The 20,271-nt window shown below is 37.6% G+C and overlaps 1 protein-coding gene across 1 annotated transcript; it reads left to right on the top strand.

Moving 5' to 3' along the window:
- The first annotated feature begins 3,653 nt into the window (after positions 1 to 3,653).
- ccm2l (CCM2 like scaffold protein) lies at positions 3,654 to 19,048 on the top strand. Its single transcript, XM_027144925.2, has 10 exons — positions 3,654 to 3,792; positions 5,908 to 6,075; positions 7,788 to 7,871; positions 7,992 to 8,175; positions 8,600 to 9,237; positions 10,418 to 10,547; positions 12,981 to 13,044; positions 13,857 to 14,016; positions 15,298 to 15,436; positions 18,147 to 19,048. Exons 1-10 carry the CDS (start codon positions 3,763 to 3,765, stop codon positions 18,407 to 18,409), a joined length of 1,860 nt encoding a protein of 619 aa, XP_027000726.2. The 5' UTR covers positions 3,654 to 3,762; the 3' UTR covers positions 18,410 to 19,048.
- The last annotated feature ends 1,223 nt before the right edge of the window (positions 19,049 to 20,271 follow it).

Below are 20,271 nucleotides of genomic sequence, written 5' to 3'. Positions count from 1 at the left end.
GTTTAAGTGCTTGGAGATTAAGAGGATTCGGTTCCGTTTTTTTGGGTTTGTATAGGCCAGTCACAAAATGACATGGACTTGAACAAGCCTCTGAGTGGCATATTGTGCCGTTTTGAAGGGTTAAGAATGATAGATGGGAAAAATGAATTCTTAAGGTAAATCCATCATTTGTTTCATGTTCCTGAAAGGCAACAACCAGAAACGATGTAATGTTATGAAATATTTACCCCTTAAATGAATATTTTACATTACCATGATCAATAATTTAAATTATTAATTTCACTTAGAAATCGGTGGAAATAGATGGACAGCTGTATCATTTTCATTAACTGATTTATTTTCAGTAACCACTTTATCCTGGTTGTGATGAGACTGAGGCAGTGAATTTGGAGCTGCAGGTCAGAATTGTAAACAATCTCAGGATTACTGGACACTGTGTATTTAAACATGGAGGAATTTAAAATTGCCAGTCAACTTATCTACTGTATCAGTTTGTTGGAGGTGGAGGAAAGTGGTAAAGCCAAAGGAAACCCACACATACTGTATATGGTGAGAACAGACAGTCCTCGCAGATGCTAACCTGAGCTCAAGAAAAAAACTGGTGACCCTGAAGGCATGAGGCTGCAATGCTACTCCCTGCGTCAATGTGTTTGTAAACTAAACTATAAATTTATGCCCTTCTTTCTGTCAGTGATGACACAAGTTTTTTTTTTTTTTGGTTATATGGTACTTCTATGTACAAGTAGTATGGAAGTCACTTTAGAGAATGCTTTGTTTCTTCATTTCTATTATATACGGTATATGTAGTCTTATTCAAACACACAGTACAGTATGACGTAGTGAAATACTTTCTCGAATAGAATAAATATAAACTAGAATAAAATTACAATGTAATAGAATTTAACTGGGTAGGGTATGTAGAATTTAATTTAACACCCAACCACATCCCACCCCCACCCCATGTTGTTAAATTCTATTTTATTCTTATTGTAATTCCATACTTAGTCTATTTTAATTCTATCATGATGTCATAAACAGTCGACAAATCAATTTAGTTTTATAGAATCGAATCCAAATAAATATATGTAACTGCAAGGAATTACAATAAAATATAAGAATAGAATTCACTACAATGATACAGGTATATAGATTTACAGATCATTTTAAATGATGATTTATAGAATTAACAACTTTTCAATTGAAATGTTGATATTTTTGAATATCAACAATATCAAAAACAGATTAAGTTTTTCCCAAACTAGACAATTCCTTTCATTCTTTTTTGTATTTCAACTGTTTTATGTCAACAACAACAGTAGTTCTGTGAAAAGTAGTAGCTCTGTGAATTTAGCTGAAGGGGGATTCTTCATGAAAAAATAGCACTAGAGAAGGTAATTACTAGACAGGACGCTCACTGTTACCAAGGTCAGCAATTCATGGATCCTATTTTTCGGTAGGTTGTTGTTGTAACTGTGTGTTTACTGAGCTATGTCAGTTCCCAGTGCTTTTTAGAAGCATTGTGTCCCCGGAGAGGAGCTCCCCATTAGCTCCACCCATGTAGGCCTCACATTGTGAGCTCCAGGGTCAACAGCAGTCTCTGGTGTGCAACATGTATACCCTGTGTCAGTAAAATCTCCTGCGCACAAATGACATATCATTTGCATCTAGCTGATGTACATACGCTCCCCAAAACACAAACACATGCTTTGTCACTTACTTTAGCTATTCTACGGACAATGGGCATTGTCACAAATCAGCTTTACAGATGTTTATCCATAATGAGCAAGACAGAGACAACGGCGACAAGGAAAATCTTTTGGGACGCTATGAGGAAGGAACCCATCCTCATCTGGATGACACTGGATAAATAATTCCCTTCTATAACTGTGTGCAATATGGTCAGAAATTGCAATTATGTAACCAAAAATTAATTCTAAACAGTGCAGAACTGTTTGTGGAGATTTCAAAGCAACTGCAGTCCTAAGCTATTGTAGCAAATCTGTTCATTGTTAAAGCTATGTGAATGATTTATGGCATTTACAGTAGCTGACACCCTTACCCAGAGTGACTTACATTTTTATCTCAATTTAAACAACTGAGGGTTAAGGGCCATACTCAGGGGCCCAGAGGTGGCAGCTTGGCAGACCTGGGGTTCAAACCCATGACCTTCCGATCAGCGTTCCAACACCTTAACCACTGTTCTAACACATCCCTTCAAAGAAAACTAACAAACGTTCAATTTTCCCAAAAATTAATTACCACTGTAAAACACCAAATGGAAGTAAAAGTCACATCAGTTTTGAAGCATAGAAAATACCAACTGTGGAAGAGTAAGGTTAGTAAACACTTGGTCACTCTGATGATCTAAAGCTATGTTTCTGTACTCCAGTTTCTCAAGGGCAGGTATGAAAACAATCACTTGAAGATTCACAGACTTTCTGGTTTTCTATGAGAAGAAGCTAAACACTGCTTTGTCGGTCTCCTACTGCCCCCTGTGGGCTAAGTTGGGAACTACAAATTATATCAGGCATTGATGTTACACAATAGGACTGCTGTCTTTGAAAGAGAATAAAGTGTCCATTCTTCCCATACTGTGGCATTACTTTTGAGACAGAGATGAAGAAACAAGGGAGGACAATACACATTTATCAGGCATTTTCAAAAGAACCTACACGTGCATGCACTTATTCACAGATACAAGCAAAGAGCTACGTTCAGCGTTAACATAAAACATGAGACTAGAGAAAAAATCTTAGTAAATCATTGAATCAATATTAGAGGTGTTAATGGAGAAAAAAAAAACTGTAAGCACCGACTCAGAAACGCATCAGGTCCTAACTCCTTTCAGTCCCAAATCTTATCCTATATTGGGCACAGTTTTTTAATCAGAAAACATCATTTTGCCAGAAAGTTATAGTCTGGCCACCAAACTGTAAGACAAATTAAACCTTTGAGTTACAAACAATTTACTGAAAAGCTCTTGTAATTCTAGTATGTTAGTTAGTTAATGTACAAATTAATTAATCAAACATACTCTAAGAATAAAGACTGGAAAATAATCTTATAGAACACTGGTTTTTAATATTAGTAGATAATTATGTCTGATAAATAAATAAATAAATAAATGTTACTGTATTCATTTCACCCTGAATAAAGAAGCAGAGTTCCGGGTTTCAAGCCGCAGTACTTCCAAGCTGCCACTGTTGGGCCCTTGAGCAAGGCCCTTGGCCCTCCTTGCTCCAGGGGTGCTGTATCATGGCTGTCCCTGTGCTTTGACCCCAACTTCCAAAGTTGGGATATGTGAATAAAGAATTTCACTGTGCTGTAATGTATATGAGACAACCAAATGCTTCTATTTAGCTCCTGTTATATACAGGAAAGAAAGCCATTTCTACATTTGGGGAATTTATGCAAGATAATAAGATTACAAATGAATGTACCTTTGAATGTCAGTGTCGAACTTGATTGACAGGTGATTTGACAATTTCTTTTGCTTATAGCTAGAAATGTTAGGAATACCGGTGTGTGTGCTCAGATTCGAGCTGCCGCAGAAGAGATTAGATTGGGCTCTCTGGTGGAGTTTCCTCTGCAACAGGAAGCTGATTTCCTGCTTTAGTTGTGATGTCGTGCTAGGGGGCTAATGAGATATCAGGAAAGCCCTGCCCACACACACACACACACACACACACACACACACACACACACACACACACACACACACACACACACACACTTATATTCATTTACATACTGCCAGCTGACATGGACTATGAGCCCAAGAAAATTAAGAAGGTAAGATCTACAACTAGTATTAAACACCTCAGGGGTTTGAGGAAGCTCTAGCTTGTACCAGAACATCATAACCTGTACATCTGTACTGTTTTATGTAATATGACCGACATAACTCAGTTCTCTGTTATATTTGCAACATTATTTTCTAGGTTGTGCTTCATGTTGCTTTTTATTAGAACAGATTAGCACCTTCACTCCTCCAGCTTGTTGCAGCATGTTGTTATATGTTGATCTGCTCGAGCGAGGGGCATATGTGGTTTGAGGTTTTTACCAGACATTTCCTCTCAACTTAAAATGTCTCTCATTTACAAATGCTAAACCTAAGTCTTACACACACACACACACACACACACACACACACACACACACACACACACACACACACACACACACACACACACACACACACACACACACACAATTAGCTGTTTAACTCATTCACTGTTAGGTGTTAAAGTTTCTACAGAGATCTTCTCTTATACAGTATCTTACAGATTAAAGTTTTTTTTTAAATTAATATGTAGAGCCATAATTTGCTTTCCTATATCATAATTTAGGAGGGTTGTTGGATATTGTTTACACATTAACACATTAACACCTTACACCAAGGACCTCATTAACAGATTCTTAAATATCAAATTCAGTTTTGCTCTTTAGCATTTTTTTTTTTCAATGATAGTGGGAGTGAGTGCTAAAACAGTTAATACAATGCATTATTGGTTTTGTTTAGGAGAAAGAAGGCATTTAACAAACCATTTTATTTTTAAAAGATTGTCTAATTGTAGCATCTGCCTTCTACTGGATCCAATTTAACCAGTTTTCCCTGGGGGAAAAATAAGCAGTGTCTGTTTTGCTTTAATGAATTTGAGGTATTTTTATTATGCCTGGATTTTTTATTTTTTTGGTTAAGGTACCACAGATGAAGAACCTTTCTATAACACAAACACACACACCGATGCATTTACACATACACATACTGTACACAGGCTCAAATGACTGATCAATGTCTGCATTCGCATGTACATGAAAACACTGCTTCATTTCCACACTGAAACACTGAAGGGAAAATGATTAATAGGTCATTAGCGAGCGTACTGTGAAAACACTGACATTCCCATCCATCCTGAGTGTTTTGAATACATATGCGCATTAGAATATGGTGTGATTTCTGTATGCTCTTCCTCTCCTTCGCTCATGCACGTGTAAATCAGCATGGGGTTAATTTGACATGTGTTATATCATCTGGTCCACGCTGCAGGAGACATGAGTCCTCTCTGAGTGCTGTCTCTCTCACATAGTGTCACAGCAGGGGCTAAGGGTAGTTCACCAATAATTAGTAGTACCTGAACATGGGCAAGAGTAGTTAATTAAATAGCAAAAGCTAATTGGCAGGCTTGCAAATGAAAAGGAGAGTTAATATAACATCAGTGTATGGCTTGTTGTATTTACTAATTACATCAAAGTCAGTTCAGCTTTCATTGCGCTTTTTTTTCTTTTCCGAAGGAACCCTGGGGGCTTTTAATGAAACTCTACGAATAATATGTTTACTAAAACATGCTTGTGATGCCTGATGATAAGGTTTCCTGCTGGGATTTTTACTATGGTGATTGTACAGTCCAGTTTTGGGAATTTGCCTAAAAATGTTTGATTATTTTCAATATTTTAAGGTTTACAATGAATAGCTTATTATTTATTAAAGTAAACCGAAAAAAATAAATGGTGCAAATTCCTTCCATACATCAGTCACATCCCAGTGACGCAGAATGGTATGCAGCAAATGCGAGAGCAGATTTCTATTTTCTGAAATGTAAACAATCCAACAAAACAGACTATAATCCAAAACAGCAAAACAGACATAATATAAAAAAGGCTACAGAAGGCAAAGCAACACACATCAACAGAAGCGTGAAAATGATGACCACAGAAACCAGGAGTGAATTAGGAGATTAGTTTAAAAGAAGAACAGGCATGAGTGCTCGGTGAGAGGTGTGACAAGCAGGGGCTAATGGGAAATGGAGTCAAGTGAAAGTTTAAACATAAAATGACACCCAAATGCAGGCATGAGTCCGATTTCTGTGTTTTTCATACCGCATTCATGTTCCTGTGCATATTTAGGGGTTTGTTTTACCAATAAAGCGCCTGGTCTTCCCTAAGTTGGCACGGAGACAGGCAGACAGGGGCAGTGCATATCGCAGGCCTCTGCACACAGTGCCTCTTTACCCACCAGACTTTCTCATCCATCCTGAACGCCTCATCTACGACTATGTGGAAAAGGAAGTGAAGGTCAGTAGCTAATCGCACATTGTCCAAAAGCCCAATACATCAGCGTAATAACAAATTTAACCAGGTTTATGTGATAAGGAATATAATAATATACTTCATCATATTATTATACTGTAGAACTGTGGTTGCTCTGTACATGCAGCTTGCTGCACAACTGTGATTTCGTACATACTAATCATTTATCTTCCCTGGAGTTAATACTCCAGTATTGTACTGACAATTTCACATCATTCAGAGGACCTGTATATAAAATAATAAAACGAAGCCTTTATTTGTTACATAAAAAATTACAACATAGTGAAATTCTTTTCTTCGCATGTCCCAGTTTGTTAGGAAGCTAGTGGTCAAGCCATGATACGACACCCCCTGGAAAAGAGTGTTAAGGGCCATGTTCAAGGGCTCAACAGTGTCAGCTTAGAGGTGCTGAGGCCTGAATCCCCTGACCTTCTGATCAGTAACCCAGGGCCTTAGCTTTTAGGCTTAGTACTACTACTGTACCTCGGTATTGTACTGACACTTACATATTCATTTCATTTACTCAGAAGACTTGTGTGTATAAGTGTGTATTATATCCTATTCTATTTTTACTATACAATACGATGTTTATGTTTATTTTACACCCTCTACTTTTTTGTGCTGCAGTATTCTGTGATTTTCTTCAGGGATTAATCTATCTGTCTGTCTCTCTGTCTAGCTGTCTGTAATGTAATAAATGGATCCAAATAAGTATATCTATAATTTATCATAAATATAAATGGAAACATAACGCAGTATAAAACACTGTTAAATCTTTTTATCATGATTGCTTTTACGTAATAGCACAACTGGCTGTACTGTTCAAAGAAAATAATCCATGTTGCGGTGCTGTGATACAGCCCTATGCAAAGGATAAGGCCTTTAGCACCCTTTGATGAATTACTTTCCCATGGCAGCTCAAATCATACAAATCTGCTAACATTCAAATTTTTTAGATTAGATTAGATTCAACTTCTAACCAGATGTGCAATAAGCAGCAAGTGCATGATGTACAGCATGTACAGTATTAGTAAAGTATTTACAGTGTGAATATGCTAGGGACAAGATATACAGGTTGTGTGCTATAGACATTTATTTACAGGGTGTTATGTATTATGTACATAATATACAGGGGTGGGGGGGTGGGGGTCATTGGAAGGCAGAGTTCATTAAGGAGACAGCCCTTGGGAAAAAGCTGTTCCTCAGACTGCTGGTTTTTGTCCGGAGGCTCCTGAAGCACCTACCAGAAGGAAGGGGGACAGTCTATGGGCATAGTGAGAGGAGACAGTGTTTCCTTTGGACGTCCTCAATGGCTGGAAGTTACCACCCGTTGCAGTGCCTTTCAGTCTACTTATTCATAAGTCATTTTAATTTGATCATATAGATCATCTGAGATGTTTCAATAGAGGTTATAAGTTATTTATGATTATATGATCATTTATATTACAACCAGAACCTCAGTTAGAATTGTTAATTGTTATTGTGTCTGATGTTGTATTTATTGATGATTATTTAATTAATTAAAAATTATTATGTTGGTTGTTTGCTACATATAATAAGACCAACTTGTTGGATTTTCATAACTAACATAACACAGTTCTTGGTACTAACTTGCATTACAGTTAATAGGGCTTTTTTAGAAGGCTACTAATTTTATATGCAATTAATCAATATAACTCTTTTAATGTAACTCTCAGTTTCTGGGTCATCTGACATGGGTGTCTTGCTCCCTAAACCCCTCCAGCAGAGATGAACTACTGCAGCTTCTAGACACCGCCAGGGTGAGAATATACTTATCCCACTAAAATTCAGAGCTTTAAATATGTACAAAAATACAAAGTTCAGATATACACAATTCTAGTATTTAAAATATATATTTCTTCTTTCTTTGTCTCCGGTAGAAGCTGAAGGTCCTGCCTCTTCAGACAACCATAGAACAGGACTGCATCCTTAGTCTCTCTGCACGCTGTCTGCTGCTCACCTGGAGAGATAATGAGAAACTCCTGCTGCGAATCCCCACGCATGAGATAGCTGCTGCCTCCTACCTGCGAGACGATGCCCTGCACCTGCTGGTGCTCAAAACAGGTGTTGAAAATTCTTATAAGTTGCTCAAAAGCTCCAGTTACTCACTGGATAACTCACCATTTCATTCATACTTCAAAACCGATTTTTTGTGTCAGTATTGACGTTGATCAACATGATCAATTTGCTTACATGAATAAGAAATTCAAATCTGGTCATAGCAAGAAAGTTTTAACTTGAAATTTGAACATTTGAATATTTTTGATTTAAAAAAAAATTATCATCTGAGAACTGATCCAAAGAAAATGTAAATCAATAAAAGCTCCATTTGCCTGTATGGACTGATTGAGTGGACAAATAGATGGCAGAAAATATGGCAGATGGTTAAGAGAAGAGAATAAGCATTCTAATAAAAGTATAATTTCTAGAAAATGGATATACAACAATATAATTTTATATCTTTTCCTTATGTCTTCACATGACTCAGGTCTGAATGTGGACACCATTATAGCTGGGGACAGCCTTGAAAAAAGACCTACTGGTCTAGAAGACCGCAGACAGACAATGAGCAACACTGACCCTCGTCCTGCAGGGGGAACCATGGAGCGACGGCATACAATCTGTGGTGTGGACTGGAAGCCGTTGTCTCGCCACGAGTCGAAGCAGAGCAGCACTGGTGTGGGTGGAGTAGGGCCTGCAGGTGGAGGAGGAGGAGTCGACAAAAGTGGAGGTGGCAGTCTGGAACGGAGACAGGTTGGTGGAAGTTGGGAGCGACGCCAAACCCGCAAGCCATGCGGTGGAAGCTGGGAGAAGAGACCCATGAGTGGGAGCTGGGAGAGACGGCTTGTAGGAGGCAGCTGGGAGCGCCGTGGTCCTGTGGGCAAAGGTGGAGGGGGTGTGGGAGGCAGTTGGGAAAAGAGACACGGATCTGGTGGGAAAGCAGGAGGCAGCTGGGAGAGGAAGCACGGGCAGGGGGGCAGCTGGGAGCGCAGGCAAGCCTTCATGGGAAGCTGGGAGAGAGGCAAGGCATATGGAAGTTGGGAAAGAAGGAACCACAATCCACTGGAGCCCACACCATGCCCTGATGCTTACTGCAACCTGGTCGTACTGGCTGTGGAGAACAAGGTGAAGGTCCACAAGTGGTGTAGAAGTGATTATGGGATGGGGATAAAGTTATTGCCAACTCTTTTAATTCCTAGAAACCGAATCTAACCAAGTCAAGCAAACTGATGGATGATTGGGTGGGTGGATGGGTGGATAGGCAGGAAAAGATGGCCCATTAGACACACAGTTATTGGCACCTCTTTAAAATCCTATAACCTAAATGTAACTAAAGTACTTTGTAATTTATTTACTTACTTACTTACTTACTTACTTACTTACTTACTTACTTACTTACTTACTTATTTACTTATTTACTTACTTATTTATCTATATATCTATCCAGGTTAAAAGGCACATGGATGGACAGATGGATGGATGGATGGATGGATGGGTGGATGGATGGGTGGATGAATGGATGAATAGATGGTCTAGTGTAGACAGATAAAAAGAATGAGTGACACAGTTACTGGCACCTCCCTAAATTCCTAAACTTAATGTAACTGAATGTTTTATTTATTTATTTATTTATTTATTCATTCGTTCATTTAGATCCAAAGGCACTTAGTTAGGTGGACGGAGGGTGAGAGGGGTGGACAGAAGGATGAATGGGTGTAGGGATAGATAGAGGGATGAATGAATAGGTGAAAGGCTGAATAGAAAGATGGATGGATAGACAGGTAAAAAGGTGGGTGTGTAAAAGTTCAAATGGATGTTTAGGCAGTTGAACAGACACAACTCAGTCCTAATAGTAGCTCATATCAATTTTTTCCATAACAAATAGTATTGATCTATAAAATGTCAATGTCCAGATCAGGCAAGTTTTCAGAGAAATGTAATGTGAGCAGAATGCAGTATAAGGGTATAAATACGAAGAGCAGCAGCCATTTTCTCTCTTATGACATTCTTTGGCTTTGCACTAAGTGACAGCACATGTAAGCAACTCATTCAGACTGAACTTATTCTGTAGTGGAATACTGAGACTTACAGAATAACACCATCCTGTCTCAGAGATCTAAGTGTGTACAATAAAACCAACATAAAGGACATCGTGCCTGTCTTGTGTCCCAGATCTCGATTTGACTGTTTATGCAGGTGCGTAAGCTGTGTACATGTCTTTCATCATGTGTTGTACAGCACGTTTGTTTAGCTGAATCTCCCACTGATTTCTTAACATTTCCTTTCTATATCCACAAACACACAGGATGCTGCAGAGGAATACTGTGCTCTCATTTGTCAGATGTTTCAAATCATCTACGGACACCAGACCATTGAGTGTGTGGACAGGGCAGGGTATCACTACACCATGCCTGACTGTTACTGGCTACAGAGAAGTGAGTGACGGAAACAAAGCACATCCTGACCATCAACCATTCTGTCTTTTAGTGCATAAAGATCAGAGACAGCACACTATAATAAGTAGTGCTCCAGGACACAGGCCATGAATCAGTACGAGTCAGAGTAATGCATGTTAACTCATATGTGCACCGCGATATACTGCATATACAGTACTGCATACACGCATTGAGTTTTACAAGATTACAATATCACTGTTAACAAAGCTTAACTGTTAACAATGCCTGCAATACATTTGTAACATTTCAAGATATAAAGATATAAAGTTCTGATATAAAGCTCCTGGCAGCATAAGGAGTGACATCATTTTAAATGACTTCGAGTGTGTTCTCACAGAGCCGGAGTTCATCAGATCACAATTTAAATGAGACAGTTGTAACGTTCCTGGTAGTCAGAACAAAGTCTTTCTAATAAAAACATACCATTCTGCAGCCATCTTGGTAACTTTCCCAGACAGATTTGAGTCATACAAGACCAGGCGTCTATTTACTTGATTGGTGAGAGATCGTTATACCAGAAACTGATTCACACGATACCATTTTAAATACAAGCTTGGGCCAAAAACGGGAAAACAAACATATTTTTCATATTTTGCTTTGGCTGCTCAGTCATTGGCAACATCTGCCATCAGGCACATATAATGACAACATGGCTCTCATTTGTTTGAACATTCATTAGCAGTCAAACCTGATGTCCAGCTCGAGGTTGTGAGAAACAGATGCGCCTGTGTTACAATATGTTGTCTAGTACCAAAGACAGCTGGCTTTCCTTTGCCCCATGTTTCAAGGACATCAGTATACGCTTTGACTCCTGTGAGACCAGGCTTTTATCTGCTTTAATGGTAAAAGATCCTTATACCAGAAACCTATTTACAAGATGCCATTTTTAACACATCGTTGGCCCAAATAACACTGAAATACACTTTTCATATGTTTCTCTGGCTGTTCAGTCAGTAGGAACATCTAAAAGGCTGATGTTTTCTGGATTTCTTCTAAACAAAATGGCGATTAGGCCTTTTTACTGAACTCATTAAAGCTGCCATATTGAGTGTTATGCACTGTTCTATTTATATATTAAGCAGTAAGCTGTTTCTAGTCAAAACATCTCTGGCTGTGGTGAATTGTGAAATAAACCAGACTTCTTGTAGATCTCTATGAGAATGAAAACCCTTCCTGTTTAAATGCTGTTAGCTTCAGATGTGCAAAGATGCAACATGCTTCCCGTATAAAACCACATCAACATTTTGGGGCCAAAAAAACCTTTTTGTTTGTTTTAGCCTAAAAATTCTCACATTAAGACTAAATGTTTCTAGATTTTTTTTTTCAACTGAAGGCAACATGCCTGTTTCAAACATTCATTTGTCTAGACCACTGCATTTCCCAAAGTGACTTTCTGTCAGAACTACAGTACTACTATGTCAAACTCTGTTTCCCATCCTGCACCACAGCTTAACATGCCCACAACCACACACGCACACACTCTGCACAGTCACTGGACTTCACGTCTCACACACACTCACACCAGGACTCTTTAATAAGCACTCTGTTACCAAGTCTTTTGTTCACAATACTGTTTTATCTGGCTTTGCTCACTGTATTTTGTGCTCTGCTTTTATCTCTGTACCCTATTTGCTGATCGCTTGACCAGCGCCTGATTTATATTTTGACATAGCCTTACGCTTTGGAGTTCCTGGTTATTAAAAGTCCCTAACCTACCCTTGTGCCCATCTCAGTGTCTTTGCAGCGAAACTTTCAGGGTATTAGTAACTCCCAATTTTTAGAATTTTCCTCCTTTATTTTGCCATAAGGGAATAATCAATTTTATCGACAAATTTGGTCATCAAAAAAAAAAACAATTTTAAAAAAATTGATCTTGTAGTGAACTAGTGTCCTATCCAGCCTGTATTTATGTCTCGTAACATGGGATTTTGGAATTGGCTAGAGGTCTTCGGTGACCCTGACCTGGATAAAGTAGTTACTGTAAAAGAACTAACAAACAATGAATGAAGCTTGCAGTGTTCAAGGTTCAAGTTTCTTTTTTGTCATATATTGTACATTACATGAACAATGTTATTTAGTGTCTTCTTTAGATGCTTGTTCCACAGGGCAAGAACAAACAGAACCAATGAACTAAGCATATATTCACAAATACTAAAAACCAAAAAGATAAAATAAAATAGAATATGATCGAGAAAAATATGATTTAATGAACTTATATAATGAATATTGATTAAAATATAGAATATTCAAATATATTTTAATTTAGTCTATAAATATGGAGAAAAGGATGAGGACAACATGACAGAATGTCTACAATTTATACAGAAATATACAGTGTGCACAAATCATTCCCTGTAGTGAATACAGTCTTAAGTCCTGTTCTCTGATCGGTCCTGTTTTTGTGCTTCCAAGGTGACAGCTGTCTGACAGACATGACGTATAGTTATGACATGGACTTCAGCTGCTGCAGCTCATAGTAAGTCAGAGCTTAACTCATGCCAGTGTGTGTTTCTACTGTCTTTTGGAAAACAAGACAATTCCAACATGGAGATGCTTTTTTAAAGGGAGAAAAAAATTCTTATCTCTTTTTTCAAAGCTATAGCATCAGAATTATTATTACTATTGCAATGACAAATAGAAAAATGATGTAAAATAATGTAAGATGAGAGTGTACGTTTGTGTGTAAGCTATACTGTAGATCCCTTTTTAGCAGTTCACTAGCGTTCTATTCCTTAAGCAATTTAGAAATCGTCATAAACAAGTGAATTATTTTATCTCTGCAAATCTAATATAAAATTAGTCTGACAATGTTGGCTTTTTTTATTTCAGATAAGCTAACACATAATAGTGGTTGAAGATAATGTCTTTAAATGTTAGATGCTCATAAACAACAGAAACATCTGTGTGGGTAAAAACAGCCTTTTTTATATTTTGGAACTTTTCTATGAAATTATTGCCCATAGTAGGCTAAGTAAAAAGAGAAATAGTTATGAACCACAAAATCCTTAAAGCCCTTAAAGAGTATCTACTTTCATGAGCCATTAAACACTAGTAAGGAGTGTGACATGATAAAGAAATTCACTGCTGAACATGAACACATCGAAACAGGAACAAGTTCCATTTTAGCCTCTGGGGAAAAAAGTCTTATAGGAGAATATAAACATGTTAGCATGTGACTATGCATGTAGACTAGACTCAAACTCTAATGACTCCCTCGTGTATGGGTCTGATTTGATCCCTTGATGTTTTTCATCCTTGCTTGTGCTGTGTGTGTTTTATTTTCCACAGTGATGGTTCCCAGTATACCTTTGAACCATACTACAGTGAGAACTACAGTGAGAATTCATCTCTTTCTTATCAGGACTCGCACCACAGCCTGGCGTCCATACACAGTGACTCGGAACCCAGTAATGCAAGCCTGCAGCTAATGCAAGAGTACATGATTACGGTGAGACACGCATCGCATGCGGATGTTAACTAACGAGAAACTCATGGACGTTTCCTCTTAAGTACCTCACACTTTTCAATCTCTTGGACTTGCTAAAATTGTATAATATCACTCTACTGGATTGTATTTATAATATGATCTAATATTCATATTTCATTGCTAGTTACATATATACTACTTTACGTGGCACATGGTCACGATTAATTCTTCCCTTCATGGATCAAATTAATTTACCTTTAAACCCTTTAAAAACTCCCATACAAATGCATACACTACACAGAGTCAGATACCCACCTTGAGGGTAAATCTTTGTACATATTCAATATGAATGGACAGCAATAATACACATATCTAGGATTTTCACACTAGTCTTGAGTTATCTTATTCCACAGTTTACACTGCTCATACTTTACCCAGAATTAAGAATGATAATAGAATATATCACTAAATAAATAGAATAAATCCTAAACCTTGGATTAATGTTATTAGTTATTTGCAGTGTCTGTAACCATGATACTGTACAAATACAGTACAGTGCACCACAGCTATATAATGGCTTGTCTCACACTTTAACTACAGTGAGGCAAAAGGCTTGTCACTTAGACCATCTTTTAGAATTGGGACTCAATAATTTTAGAATTGGGACTCAAAAATTTAAAAAAATAAAAAATGTTATGTTTCACAGCTTTGTAATCATTTTTTATGTTTGTCACCTAGTTGCCCTGATGTTCGTTGATATCTAAGCTTCTGGTTTTGATTTCTAGCTTCAGGTCCCTTAAATATTCTTCTTCTTTTTATTATTATTATTATTATTATTATTATTATTATTATTATTATTATTATTTGCTCTTTACTCTATTTGACATTATTATACACAACACACAGGGATTGTACAAAGCCCGTGATATGAGACAGTTTCTGATTGGGTGTCTGTTGATAAGCTTCTGGCTGGAACGTTTTCACACAGCATCATTTTATATTGTACACATTTGGTACTGCTGTGTGGGGTTTACACTGTAAAAGGTTAAACCCTAAAAGCAGTGTTTAAAATAACGATAAACCGGAGTTCATTGTGAAAATCCCATATGTTTGTCTCCAACACAGTTATTCTCAAAGTGTGTGACAGTGCCACAAACGTATTTGCTATCTAAGATATAAGATCTAAGGCTTTCTAGGATTACGTCTCTCTTCTGTGAGCTATTGTATGCTGCCCTCTATTTGAACACCAGAGCCGTGTTGCAATCCTCACAGGATTTGTGTTTGTGTTTGTGTTGTGCACAGCTACGCAATAAGCTGTCCCCTCAGGAGATCCAGCAGTTTGCTGTGTTGCTGAGGGAGTACCGCATGGGCACTTCCATAGACCAGTTCTGCTCGGACCTGCTCCAGCTCTATGGAGACTCACGCAAGTTCCTCCTGCTCGGTGAGTACAGCAAACATCCATCAGACTCAATGTGTGCATCTCAATCACTCAGTTACTAACTTTTTTTGCTTTTGTATGCATACGGTTCGAGTTAAACAACTTTTTAAAAGTGTTTAATTATTTTTTTTAATCCACTAGTTTGCCTGCAATCCTTTTTGAAGTACTATGACCACATTAAACAACACAAAAAATAATGTCAAAAAGATACCGATCCTGTCCTCTTCTGTTTAACAACACAAGAATGTATTCGTAATGATATAAATCCAGGTATAGGTCAGGTATATCTAACTAAATAAACGTAAGAAGTGCTTCTTTTACTTGTGTATTGTTGATAGTGTGAGCAGTCATGTTGATTTAATGTTACTTACTGAGGTTGAGGAGAGCATCCTGAGATAACAAGTAGGAATTTGAGGAGGAGCTGAGTAGGAAAGTTCTGAGATATGATTCAAAGAGGAGCTAAAGACTACATGTGGTTTCTCTCAAGGTTTTTTCCTCTTCCATCTAAGGTAGTTTTTCCTTGCCACAGTCGCCTCAGTCACCTCAGGTTTGTTCACTGGGGAAAAATACAAACACATTTAAATATATTTAATATTAATCTTGAATTTCTGTATATTAATCTTTGTATAATATTCAACTATTTGTACTATGTTTGTTAAGTAAAGCTGCTTTGAGACAATATCCATTGTTAAAAGAGCTACACAAATAAAATTTATTTGAATTGGATATGAGTTGTACAATTCAGCTTAAAATGTTGTTGAGCTAGTGGAAGATATTATACTTTTTATGCAATCCCATGTAATATCCTGGCCCGCCATTACTATGTAAATGTTAACTTTAAAACTAGGAGCTGGCAAGACCAGATAAGGTGGATTTAGAGAAATAAATCTCTTGTACGACCTAAAGTAATTCTGTGTTAAGATGCTAGAAGTGAGCAGTACAGGAAGTCAATAACATATCTGACAAGCCTCTTACATCTGTCTTCTCAATTCCTCATCAATCATAGCCCTGAACCATTCTATAAACTGTTTAACTCAACTGAATGTTTTCATTGATATGAATCAGAGCTAAGAAAATTACACAGCACATATCATACCCTAGTGTAAACATTTCAAAACGATCATTCTCTTATGTCTCTGAAACATTCCCATGTGAGTTAAAATGACTTAAACGGAAGCATGTGTGTTCATTTCTGGTGAAATTGCAGTGAACAAGTTTGAGGTCTATGTACTAATGTGTGTATGTGTGTGTGTGTGTGTGTGTGTGTGTGTGTGTGTGTGTGTGTGTGTGTGTGTGTGTGTGTGTGTGTGTGTGTGTGTGTGTTTGTGTTTGTGTTTGTGGGTGTGTGGGTGTGTGCGTGTGTGTGTTTGTTTGTATGCATGTTTGTTTTTTGTGTGCATGTTTGTTTGTGTGTGTGTGTGTGTGTGTGTGTGTGTGTGTGTGTGTGTGTGTGTGTGTGTGTGTGTGTGTGTGTGTGTGTGTGTGTGTTCTTGCCTCATTGTGCATAGCTAATCCCTGTTCATAATGTCTAATTTTTATTGACCTCTAACTGCACTGTAGACTGCAGATTGTCCCCATTCATGATATTGTGCAAGTAGTACAAATGTTGTAGATCTAAGGACATGTACTGACTTTTCTAGTATATTTAAAATATTAATAAAATTACAAATATAGACCGTGGATGAACATGTCTAATGTAAAATAACATGAAAAAATGTTCTTGTTTTTTTCTACATAAAACGACATAAAATACATTTAGAAATCTATAATAATTTTACACAAATCTTTTTAATATATATAACATACATTTACAAATCTATATAATTTCACACAAGAAATGAATGCTTTTTTTTTTTAATTACAGCAGCATTTCCTTAGATTCTAGCCAAGACATGTCATGTGTCATCAACAGGCATCCAGCCAAAACTCTTTGATTCACATGTGTCGAACATGAGTACAGTTATTACAGGCTGTAATTACATGTCTTTACTGGTAGGAGTGAAAAGAAGAGCACAAATGCAAATAATTAAAACACACACAAATAAATAAATAAATAAATAAATAAATAAATAAATAAATAAATAAATAAATAAATAAATAAATATGTAAAAAAAATAATAATAATCCAGTTGCAATGCATTTCCCTTCAAGTGGAAGGACTGTATCTCGATCCTGTTGATGCACATATACAACTTTTGTCACAATAAAAAATATAAAAAGGGACTTCCAAGTAGAGAAACAGAAAAGAGTTCAAAGCCAAATGATGCCATAGCAATCCATGACCAGTAGCCAAGCAAATGCTTGTCCAAGGAATTGCATAATCTCTCTCTCTCTCTCTCTCTCTCTCTCTCTCTCTCTCTCTCTCTCTCTCTCTCTCTCTCTCTCTCTCTTCCGCTTATCTTCTCTCCCATTAGTCATAGCAACACTAGCCAATCTAAGCTCATGTACAAGTATGTGGAAGAGAGCAGATAGTGCATTCCTCTGAGTATGTTATACCACCCTGTGATGCAGCCTGAACAGTAGCTCAGAAAGATGTTTAAAAAGAGTATTGTAGCAAACCAACCATTTTGGATGTGGTACATTTCAGAATGGCCATTTTCAGACCACCACACATTCTCATCTCTTCATGGAATCATTTACTAATGGAATCATTAGTCAGTCACATTATCACACGCAGAATTTTTTTCTTTCTTCTGTAACTGTAACTGGCTAGGTATGCGACCCTTCATCCCTGACCAAGATGTAGGAACCTTTGAGACATTTCTGGAAAGCATTGGAATTCGGGAGGGCGGAATTCTGACGGATAGTTTTGGGCGGATAAAGCGGAGTATGAGCAGCACGTCGGCCACGGCTGTGAACGGCTACGAGGGAACGTATGACTTCAACAGTAGGATGAGTGACATCACACATGACATCGAGGCCCTGGGATTTGAAGAGGGACATGGAGACATCGAGGAAGAGGACTACTACCTCTGATTAATAATGGTTTTATACATTTAAATTTAAGTCATTGCTCAGGAGTTATTTCCATTTCCATCATGATTTTATGTACTTACTTAAGATTCCTGTTATAGACAAACTCTAGTCTTTTCAGAAGCTTCGCCCAACATTCTGCCTTAGCACGCACCCTTGTTCAAAAATGAGTAATTTGAACGAATATCTGATTACCTACAGTCATAATATGGTAATAGGTTTTATCAAATCATTGCTAGACGATTATTACAAATATTTTATTATACATTAATACGTATTACACTGCAATGGAAATGTGTGATAACAACTATAGGTTATTACATAGGCCAAATTGTATTAGTAATCCCCTTGTGGATAATTGGCCCTAGTTAACTACTTGCCAGTAAGCTACATGCCAGAAGTCACATGCCAGAAGTCACACCAGTACAAACACGCACACATGCCTGTGTGGAGGATAGAATATGTGTAGGTTTTTTGTGTAAATTTTTATATAAAGAATAGCTGACATTAAGGTATGATGGAGTATATTAGTTTGATAAGGGCATGTACCGAAAAAGAAAAATAATCTACATTGTAGTCCACTGAGCTCTGAGAGCCTGACTGAATCTGAAATATTGTCCAATTAAAACAATTTTTTTCAAACTTTTGTGCCGTGTTTTATTTCGGAGGTGACATGAATGTGACTGTAGCAAAACCCATCAGCAGCCGTTTCCAACAAAGAGGAAAGCTTGCTATATTAATGCTATTCTCTTATCTTTCCCACAGACTCAATCCAGAATTATCACATAAAAAGTTGTCCAGGTCTCGACAACCACAATAAAGACACATATCTGTGTGGGCCTCCTTATGGCCAGGCAATTTAAAATGGTTAAATCTTAGACCAACTTTTTAGACCAAGATCACCCCGTTCTCCCAGAGCTTCAGTGGTTTCCTTTGGGTACTTTTGTTTTCTCCCCAGCTCAAAGAAATTAGTTGTTTTGGCATCTCTAAACTGTATGTATTGTTTGAGATGAGATCGTTGGCATCCCGTCCAAGGCGTCCCAAAACAAAGTGATTTGACCAGCACAGGTTACTACAGGAAGGTATACACCATTGTTTCTCAAAGTTGCATCTAGGTTGATGTGGGGGTTGTTTTTAATTGAGAGGGTCAGGGGGATTTTTGGGGATTTTAAGGTAATCTGAACAACGGCTATAAATGTTTTGCTAAAGAACGCTAAAGAAAAGGATGTGGTGGTCTAGTGGTTAAGGTGCTGGATAACCAAACATAAGGTTGTGAGTTTGAGTCCCACGTCCACCAGGCTGCTGCTGTTGGGCCCCTGAGCAAGGTTCCTAACCCTCAATTGCTCAGCTGTATAAAAAAATGAGATAAAATGTAAGTTGCTTTGGATAAAAGATGAGATGCAGCCTAACAATCATTCCAAGCTGACTGGCAAATCAATGCAAGGACATTTTGTTTTGTTTGTTTTCACTTATTTGACACTTGTAGACATTTAAAATGATACAATAGTTCGAACTTTTACTATAATAAATGGGTCAAGGACTGAGATTCAAGGGCAGAAAATTCATTTCATTGGGTTTTTTTGCCAAAGGTTTTACTACAGTAACAAGTAACACTATATTGCTTCTAACGCATACTTTGACCGTTCTTATCATATGAAGATTCTAAGCAGATGTGAGAAATAGCGACAACACTAAAGTAAACAAAAGAGAAACGGTGACTAAGCAGCGATACTGTACCTACAGCTGATAAAGTGTTAGTTACGTACGCATCGTGACGAACCAGCGTGTCCAATCATCACGCGGAATTTGTCGACTAATTACCATAATTTAGGTCGTTCCACCAATGAGGTTGATGTAGGCGTGGA

This window comes from Tachysurus fulvidraco, chromosome 23 (genome assembly GCF_022655615.1).
Source record: "Tachysurus fulvidraco isolate hzauxx_2018 chromosome 23, HZAU_PFXX_2.0, whole genome shotgun sequence".
NCBI lineage: Eukaryota > Metazoa > Chordata > Actinopteri > Siluriformes > Bagridae > Tachysurus > Tachysurus fulvidraco.
Note: the sequence above shows the minus strand (reverse complement) of the source record. Positions and strands in the feature narration are given on the sequence as shown.